Consider the following 10748-nt stretch of genomic DNA (forward strand, 5'->3'; position numbering starts at 1 on the left):
TCTATTTCTATTTGCATGTTACATTGTAATGCATACATTTATATTGTGATTACCACTTCATATTCTTTATATTGATATAGGAAACACGAACTTGCAATGAACATGATGAAGGCTATTGAAAAAACAATAGCATGTATTTTACAAATAATTTTATAATCGACTGTTCATGTAAATAGTAAACCATGTTCGAATTCCAACTCGGAATGTAAGCCAGTCAGAATGCCATTGATTTCTAACGACCTGAAAGCACCGCTCGTTGCTGAACTTGATATAACTTCAGTGAATAAACAGTTAGAAAGTTACATCAACTATGATATTAAAACAACATTTTCCGAGGAGGTTCAAGACATGGTTAAAAACGATCAAGACCAGACAAAGACAACCATGTTAGAAGATTATTCGTTAAAACTAAACACGACAAAGAAGGAATATGAAAAGCGATTTTCAAACATAGTTCAAAATCTTGAGGCCAAGCAAAAGGAGATAACGCTTGAAGTATCTGAAGTTTACAAAAACTTAAGTGAAAGTGAATCAGCCTTTAATACTGAAATAACAGATTCGCTGAATGGGTTTGAACACAGACAAGAAAGTTTAAAATTAGCAATGATGTCAGAATATTTATCGAAGCTTCAGCAATCACAAGACACCAACAACCGTAAATTTAACGATTTAGCGAGTGACCTAAAATCTCATTTTAATAATTTGTCACAAGAATTTAAAGAGGAATTCAAGAAAAGTACTACTGACTTGCAAAGCGAAAGGCAGGAATTAGGAGATTGGAAAACAAATTTGATGAAAACATTAAAAGGTAAGACGCATTTTTAAGTATTTTTTTGTATTGGTGTCTTTTTATTGTGATAAAAATTCTAATATAAAGCAAATATATCTAAACCTAATTAGTATGATGTTTTAATGAAGTACAAAATCTCCTTTAAGTAAAGAAAAACGTTTTTTTTTTAAGAATATAAAATGAAAATCAGTACTGTGTCATAGATATAGGAAGATGTGGTACATGTATGAGTGCCAATGAGACAACTCTCCATCCAAGTAACAATTTATAAAAGTAAACCATCACATCTATCAATGTTATTTCGAGCCATTTTTTTCTCGTTATTGGGAAGAGTTAGATGTCACATCAGTTACCATTATGACATTGAACATAATATTGGGGGCGCACATATGGTGAAAAAAGTTCACTAAGTAATCTCAACAATTAATGCTGTAACGATTACGGTAACTGTTTTAAAATAAACAAAGACTATTGTTACATAAACATTGACCATATTTTATCAAAATGAATGCAAATTCGTTGACGTGCTGTTTATGCTATTATAACTTGTAACTCTAACATATTGTTTCTAGGAAATAGTTATGATGCCAAAAGCGTTGTATATGAATTTTCAAGTATTCAAATCTTAACATAAGGAACTAATTTGAGATGTGTTTTTTCTTAAATAATTACATGATAATCTTATAATAAGAAACTCTCTTAACAACATTCATTTTCAGACACATTTGAACCAGTTGAGAAGAAGTTTAAGGACTGCAGCTATATAACAGGGGAAACAAACAAACGGAGTGGAGTATATATCATATATCCGAGTGAGATGAATGGGATAAAAGCCTACTGTGATATGTCTACAGACGGGGGAGGATGGACTGTATGTTTTATTGTTATATAGTATATATTAAGATAAAATGTTTTATAAAGGACGAAACGCCTGTCTTGTGTGTCAAACTTTGAACTTCCGCTGAACCGATGCACATCAGTTTTGTACCAGTGCATGGTAATATCAATAAAATACTTGGTACTTATTTGCTGGTATGACAAATCATTTACGATTCAAAGTACTTAAACAAATAGTTTGCTCACAGTGTGGTCTTATTCAAAATTGCCGAAACTTTTTTCAGGTCGTTTTTTCCTTTTTTTCAGGCAAAAAATCTTATTGATATAAACCAATAAAACAAATCAATCTTTTTAAACGTAAAACAATTGCCACATCTTGAAATATGCTTTCGTTACAGCAATCTTACTGAAGTAAATCCTTATTTTGTATGAAATGTTATTTATCGATTAGTGTTCATTTTGAATAATATATAATGCATTAAATTAATGTTATTTTAATTTAATGGAAACATAATATAAAGTTGACTTCTGTACCCCTATTTTTGACATTTTTATCTATTGTGTCTGTTTGTTTTGGTCACGTATCGTTTTCAATGTAATGGAATTTGATGCGACTGTCATACAAGTGAGAGGTTTAGCTAGCTATAAAACCAGGATTAATGCACTATTTTCTACATAAGAAAATGCCTGTTCCAAGTACGTTTTATGTGTTTGAGCTTTTGATTTTGCCATTTCATAAGAACTTTCCTTTTATGAATTTTTCTCGGAGTTCAGTATTTTTGTGATTTTACTTTAATATATTAATAATTCTGTTTTCATCGTTTACTTAAGATTTTAGAAATCTGCTGTTTCAGTGATCCTTTATTTCGTATACTTGATTTAAGGTACTTCAAAAAAGAATAGACAGAACGACAAGCTTTGACAGAAACTGGATAGATAATAAGGAAGGGTTTGGTGATCCACAGAAGGAATACTGGCTTGGTAAATTTAATGAGTTCAATAATGAGTAAAATGAGTCATTTGGAATTGATTGTGTTATATTTAAATTTTTCTTTCACTTGTCTTGTTTTTAATTTTCGTGGAATTTTTGTTTATAATACTACTTATGGTGATTGTCATTTATGGTAAAGTTATCATATATGGCTTATTTCTGTGTTAAGATATCTAATAACATTGTTGAAATGGTAACATTTTAGAATTATTTTTTTTTAAAGGATCAATAGGTCTATCATGATAGTATCTAATTTTACAAAATTGTTTATCGGCGAGAAATACTACTATTATATTTACTCTTTTTTTAGGTAACACATATTTAAACATTCTTACAAGTAAAGATAAATACGAACTGAGGGTTGACCTATTGTTTGTACTTAAAACATAACTAATTTAAACAAGATTCGTTTGTCCTTAAACCAGAAAATCTAAACAAGAGTGTTTGTCCTTAAAAAAACAATCTCCTAAGTCAGCAGCCTGTAAGTCAATGTTGCTGTGTTATATAGTTGTTTTTCGTTCATTTTTTGTACATACATAAGAAGTAAAATCACAAAAATACTGAACTCCGAGGAAAATTCAAAACAGAAAGTCTCTAAAAAAATGTACGACAGTCGCATCAAATTCCATTATATTTACAACGTTGAGTGAACAAAACAGACATCAAGGTAAAATGGTCAAAATAGGGGTACAGCAGTCCTCACCGTGTGACAAGCTCAATCAGAACGAAAACAAACAAATATTCAACAAAGAAGCACACAAAAGGATATATCAAATTTAACACGTTCATTGCTTACTTATTTTTGTATGTTAAATCAACCCATAAAGGATTGAAATATTAAAGGTTCTGTGACTGAATGTCTAAGTTCACATCAACTCTGTTGTAGAATCGCGTGTTTGACGTCACAATGTAAACGTCACACAGCTAGAGATATAAAATAAGTTTGTCGTTCAAAGTATTTTCAAATACATAAGACCGATAGTTTCTCGTTTAAATTGTTTGACATTTGTCATATTTGGTCCTTGTATAGCTGACTATGCGCTATGGCTCATTGTTGAAGGATGTACGTTGACCTATCAGTGTTAATTTCTGTGTCATTTTGGTCTCTTGTGAAGAGTTGCCTCATTGGCAATGATACCAAATCTCCTTTTTTATATGTTTAACCCGCGGTATTTTGTTGGTTTCAAATTTGGTTTATACATATGTTTCAAATTTCGAAGTTAAGTGTAACATCAAAACAACAGAAAACAAGGTAACATTTGATTTATTTTATACCAATTTGACACATTTATTTTTTAGCCGATTACTTTGAGATTCATTAAAATCCAAATTTTTTGGTCATGAAAAAATAAAACTGGCAAATTGCAAGAGTTGAAGTTGGCACAAAATGCTTTTAAAAATTAAAGTTTAAACTCTTAAAGACTAAAGAAAATAGAACGGCAGAGAATTATTATCAAATTATCAAATGCTCAAGAGAGATTAAAAAAAAGAAGCTTTTTATCCGTGTTATTTTTTGGTTGAAATTACAGAAATGTTTATTTGCTTTAAAACAGATGTTGAAAAATCTTGTTTCGTTATTGTGATCCATATATGTAGTCAGTTATTGTAAAAACTGTTTCCGTCTATCCACAGTCTAGGAACAACACATCGGTTTGCCTTAAATTGTGTTTACAAGCAAACTTATCTTATTACCATTACAACTATATAACGTACAAGAGTGTTAATATTCAAAATGAAGTCCTCAGTTAACTTTACTAGCTCTAAACATCTGTAACCAATTGCTTTTTTTGTTTAGATAAGAAACAGCTTATAACTGAGAAACAGATTCCTCGTTGAGACATGCTGAAATTTGATAATCCGGGATTAATACGCATACATTACCCTTTTCAATTTCTTTTGCTATGGTGGTCAAGGTCCATTTAAATAGATAACTGTGTGCTTCTCTGTCTCAAGATTTATTCAGAGCAAGGGTACATGAAGTTGTGATATATGTTAACGCTAGTGTCTTCTAGTTACAATAATTGTGGTATTTGACAAGTATCTTTGTCTTGCTTTGTCTTTCAGGTAATTATATGGCTCACAACAACGGTAGAGCGTTTAGTACAAATGATAGGGAAAACGACGACAACAATATCCACTGTGCTGTCCGATATGGTGCATGGTGACATGGTGCATGTAGTAATTCATGGCTCAACGGCAAGAACAATAAAAACTTCTATTGGGCTGTATATTAATATAATACAACTAAGATGATGCTTGGAAAAATATTGTAAAAGTTTAGAAAAAAATAATGATTAAATAAGCGAAATATGCTCACTTTATTGTGTTTGTTTTCTTGAGATCTCATTAAGGAAGTTCGCTTCTCAGTTTCAAAATAAATAGCTTTCGATAATACTACTATATATTGTAAACCAATAAAACCAAAGTGTTAATGAGGAAATGATAGCACAGGAAACACGCCACCCACGGTAGCATGTGGTATTGATGGTCGTTTGCCACAAAATACCATCAAAACAGATATGCATAGCATAAATCGATAGGGGCTTCATCTGCGCTTTTGATGTCCATGTAGCCTGGTATATAGCATTGACTGTAACTAATCAAGAATATGTTTAGGAAAGAAAAATAACAAGAATGTTGGCTATCAATTTAAGAGTATATTTTCAATGTTAATAATACAAAAATCAATCTGATGGTTTATAACAGATGCATTCAGTTGGGAACAAATAAACTAGAACAAAAAGTAACAATATTAAAACCAACAACAAAACAAACTAAATTTATGTCCTTTCTCCCATGAGTAAGACGACAGGTAACACATGATGAACAAGATCTGCTTTTCCTTTCGGAGCAACAGTAATCGGGGTGATTTTTGTAAGAGTTCGTTTTACTTAGACTTTATTTATCTATTTTGTCTTTTTGTACTGTTGATTGTCTTTTAGTCTTTTCTTTTATTTTGCCATGGCATTGTCAATTTACTTTCGTTTTATAAACTCGAATGTCTTTATGATATATTTTGTCTCTCTTTCCCAAACACAATCGGACCATAAAGGACGCCAAATACCAGTAATAAAATATCTGTGTATTGGAATCAGTTGAAATGTCTTGGAACCTTATTTTACAACCTGAGTTGGTTTAATATTCGTATATAGTAGCAATTATTTCAGATCCTATTTATGAATATAATACTTGTTTATATATATTATTAATATGTGTCCCACTCCGATATTAGATGTCTTATTATGCAATTTATTCATGCTTGATTACTATTAGGAAACATTTAGCAGGTTTATATAATAAAGAAGATGTGGTATGATTGCCAATGAGACAACTGTCCACACGAGACCAAATGACACAGAAAATGACAGCCATAGGTCAACGTACGACCTTCAACAATGAGCAAATCCGATACTGCATAGCCAGCTATAAAAGGCCCGAAATAAAAAAAAATGTACAACAATTCAAACGAGAAAACTAACGGCCTAAATAATGTACAAAAAAAGTTAGGCTATGTGGAACTTTTAAAAAACTTGGATGGCTTTTAGTTTGACGAATTTCAACTTCAAATATGTATCTAGGAATAGGATGTGTTTTGGCTATCGTTGTAGATGAGATTCTGTCATATATTTAAGTACCTCACGTCTTTTTTTATTATCATTTTTAAACAAACAACATATGAACTTGATCAGCCTTTGCAGCGATATGTAATCAATCTTTTCTACTACAATGTGAACCGAGATATATATATATATATTGAGATCTAATGACATACTCAATCACCAATTGTTACATCGCAGACTTGAGTTTTGACAAAATTTAGACCGTTAAGTAAGAACGAAATGCACAATTTGTATCAATTTCGTCCGCTGATATTTTCTAGAAATTGAAAACAACTTTCATTTTAAAACTTATGAAAACTTTTTCTTTTGGATCAGGTTTGTTCCCATTAGTTACATATGGCATGGTGTAATGTTCCAAATGAAGTTTATATCTATTTTAAGAAGAATACTAAAAATGTTGATTTAACATACAAAAAAATATTTTGTTATCAGGACTAACAATAAAATATCAAGGGTTCATTCGCAGATTAAAGGTCAAAGGAGGACAGACAACACCATATAATTTTAAAGTCCCTATTAAGGCTGCTTGGAATGCTAGACCAAATTGTAATATTATTTTACATTTTGTAAAACAGCGTAGTTAGCTTGTTCGAAAAAAGTATCGGCGTTTAAACATTTTTCATTCTAGCGTCACAGATGAGTTTTTTAGTACACGAAAATCGCGTCTGGCATACACTATTTAAAACTTGGTATCTAAGATGATTTTATGTAGAAAGAACAACTTCAGTTTTTTTTCATAGAACTTTTAAAAGATGAGCATGATGGGGAAAGCGCTAAATATGAACTGTTTTTAAAGGATTATACAAAAATGTAAAAAGTTATTTCATGTTACCTGATCATTTTACTTTGAAACCTTTTAACAGTTTGGTATATACAGAAGTCAGATGTGAAGATTATTGCCTTTGAAAAATAGTTTTGCTGCATACATACAGTAACATATATACATGTGACACTATTTGTCTTATTTAGTGTCAGTTCATTAAACTATAAATTATGAAAAATAGATGTGGGGGTAAAAGAGGGACGAAAGATACCAGAGGGACAGTCAAACTCATAAATCGAAAACAAACCGACAACGCCATGGCTAAAAATGACAAAAGACAAACAGACAAACAATAATACACATGACACAACATAGAAAACTAAAGAAGAAGCAACACGAACCCCGCCAAAAACTGGGGGTGATCTCAGGTGCTCCAGAAGGGTAAGCAGATCCTGCTCCACATGTGGCACCCGTCGTGTTGCTTATGTGATAACAAATCCGGTAAATAGTATAATTCGGTAAATGTAGATGTAAAATCTATGATCAAAATTTATGAACTGTATATATACAAGCAAATACATAAATACTATTAGTCTAATCGAGTGTTCGTTCAATAAACTATTATAATGAAATAAAGATGTGGGGTGAATGAATATGCAAACATTGTGCATAATTTATCTTTGTTTCAAATAAAAAAATAATTGGCATGAGTAAAGTTTTATCCTGTCCAGTACTATAGACAAAATTTCATATAGCTTTTCATTGCATATCAATCATGTGCACCTAGGTGCTGTCCAAGCATTGTGAAATTCGGAAAGAAATCGGTTATTTAAATTCAGAATAATTTATCCTGTTGGAAACTATCGTAGGCGATGAAAACAAATTTAGACCGACACGACTTAACTTAGACAATTACTATACTGTACTAAAACAAGTGTCCGGCCTCCATGTAATGTCAAAAGAAAAAAGTAACATGTTATGTCTTCAACGGAACTTATAAGTTGTATTTTGTAAATGCAATCAATCATGATTGTTTTCTACGTTGCATTTGACATGTTTGAAAAAAATAACATCGATGGCAAATCTTTAACTTTTCTGTTAACTGTTAGCCTCTATTATATATCACATCAGAGATTTAAATATGATCTTATTTTCCACCCAGTTTTATTTAAGCTTGATGTTTGGAAAGATTTCTGAGTAATATTTATATGGTGTTATTCTACCTGTCAAATTATTTGATCCCATCTGGCACTGACATTTCTGTGATTCTATAAATGAATACAGTGTTGATATTTGAATTTAATCATCCTTTATTTTGTGTTTGTTTCCTGGTTTATATTAGGATTGTATAGAGTCTCATCATACATCAAGGCTTAAAACTTTTGAATACTGAATATCATGGCACTGACATTTCTGTGATTCTATAAATAAGTACATATGTTAATAATTTAATTTTGGATGTAACGCGTCTTCTGATTGGCTGACGTTGTTTTGTTTATCAGCTCATAGACATAATCTTGTCATGTGACCGTGACGTCATCAACGTTTTTTCATGGTTTACTACGGTTTAAAATGGAATTTAGAATTAAATTATAAGAAATGACTGTAATATTTTTTCTGTCTATTCGGAATAACATAAAAATGTGGTGCACACTTTAAAATAACACCACATTTTTGATGTTATTTCTTCATAGACAGAAAAAATATTACAGTCATTCCTTAAATATTTGAAATCTAATCATCCTTTAGTTATTCTTTTTCTAGGAATAGACTACCTTAGCCGTATCTGGCACAACTATTTGGCATTTTTGGTCTTCAATGCTCTTTAACTTTGTACTTGTTTGGCTTATAACTTTTTTGATCTGAGCGTCACTGACGAGTCTTATGAAGACGAAAAGCGCGTCTGGCGTATTTAATTAATATGAGGCAGGCGTTACCTGTGAAAGGGGACGAAGTCTGTATGAATTATTTTTTTTTAATTCAAACATATTTTGACTTCAAAATCTGTTAAAAAAAGAAACGGAAATACCCTTACGTTTCCGATTTCGGTTCTGTTGTTCGGAATTTTAGTTGTGACGTTATTTATGTTATGACGTCATATTCAATGTAAACAAAGAAACGCTATCAGGTAACGTTTTTTCATATCAAGCCATTCAAGGAATTATTAAAAATGGAATTGGTATTGCGTTCCTTCCTATATTTTACTAGACTGATAAATATATATTTTACTCAAAGACTCATGCAAACGAGACCGGAAAAAGGAAGTAGATTTCTGCGTAAATGCGGGAAAATAAAAAAGTCTGAAAATAAAAAAGTTAACGATTTTGAGTTCATTAGTAGAATGAAAATTTCGGGAAATTTTCCCGATTTTTTTCTTTATTGATTTTTCTACCGTAATAGGGGACTTATAATCCTGGTACCTTTGATAACTATTTACACCACTGGGTCGATGCCACTGCTGGTGGACGTTTCGTCCCCGAGGGTATCACCAGCCCAGTAGTCAGCACTTCTGTGTTGACATGAATATCAATTATATGATCATTTTTATAAATTTCCTGTTACAAAACATTAAATTTTTGGAAGCTAGGGAAATTCTTATCCCAGGAATAACTTTTTGGAATTTTTGGTTTTCAATGCTCCTCAATTTTGTACTTGTTTGGCTTATAACGTTTTAGATCTGAGCGTCACTGAGGAGTCTTTTGAAGACGAAACGCGCGTCTGGCCTATTAAATTATAATCCTTGTACCTTTGATAATTAATTATATAAAGACTGTATAGAGTATCATCGTACATCAATGCTTAAAACTGTCAAGTACTAAATATCGTGAATGTAGCGGTAATCAGAATTAAAAACATCTTATTGTAATACAACAATGTAAGAATAATCGTCGTTCCGTTTCTACAAATATAAACGGTTTAAAATATGTAAAAACAATATCACTTATTTCTCGTTTAAATAAAAGGCTTCCAATTGAAAGTTAAAAGTGTGTCCAGGATGTTCAGGTTTTCTTTACCTAACTTTGGTAATAAAGGAAAACTATAAAACAAAAATAAAAAAACTGCTAACGCGTAATTCTGCTTTGCTCAAATTGTTCCCCATATCTTTGTGAGGATATATTGATTTTCTCAAATCGAGTTATTTTCAAAATTTTGGTTGGTATAAAGTATAAAAATGCAATTACATAAAATCAAGATTTGTGAAATGTTTGTAACTGATGAAACAAACATTGGATTATTTTTTTTTAAATCATTACTGATCGTCTGTAACAATAATTTCACCTGTACTTTCCTATTTTTGTTCTTCCAATTCCAACACGATTTCGATACATTACAAAATATACAGCAAGACATCAGAAGATGCTCTTACAAACAGAAACCCGAACGTAACTTTAAAAAAACGGATGGATAAGCTACTGCTTTTGCATGCGATGTAAAGGTTATAATTGATATGTTTCTAGAGCATCACCATTCGTACACTTCTGTATATGATCTGCATAACAAGATCCTGTTTTAGGTTTTTCTCTTTCGTATGGTTGTAGCCCCGGGAGAACAACCTATAAACTTTTATTAATTCAATTGCTAGGCACGCGATGGAGTAAAAAAACACTAAATTTGAACTTGTACGTGGTCGACCAAATATTGCACTCAAAGAAACAAGAAATATATCGGTTCTGGACTTCCGTTGATACACATTTCGAAGTAACGCGTTTACTATGGCATTACTAATATTGACGTTTGGTTTTGGTA

General features: G+C 31.3%; 1 protein-coding gene across 1 annotated transcript; it reads left to right on the top strand.

Moving 5' to 3' along the window:
- The first annotated feature begins 219 nt into the window (after positions 1-219).
- LOC127726800 (angiopoietin-2-like) lies at positions 220-2637 on the top strand. Its single transcript, XM_052234253.1, has 3 exons — positions 220-808; positions 1510-1661; positions 2512-2637. The coding sequence occupies exons 1-3, from the start codon at positions 220-222 to the stop codon at positions 2635-2637; spliced, it is 867 nt and encodes a 288-aa protein (XP_052090213.1).
- Positions 2638-10748: the final 8111 nt, after the last annotated feature.

Source organism: Mytilus californianus, unplaced genomic scaffold, assembly GCF_021869535.1.
Source record: "Mytilus californianus isolate M0D057914Y unplaced genomic scaffold, xbMytCali1.0.p SCAF_18, whole genome shotgun sequence".
In the NCBI taxonomy this organism is placed as follows: domain Eukaryota; kingdom Metazoa; phylum Mollusca; class Bivalvia; order Mytilida; family Mytilidae; genus Mytilus; species Mytilus californianus.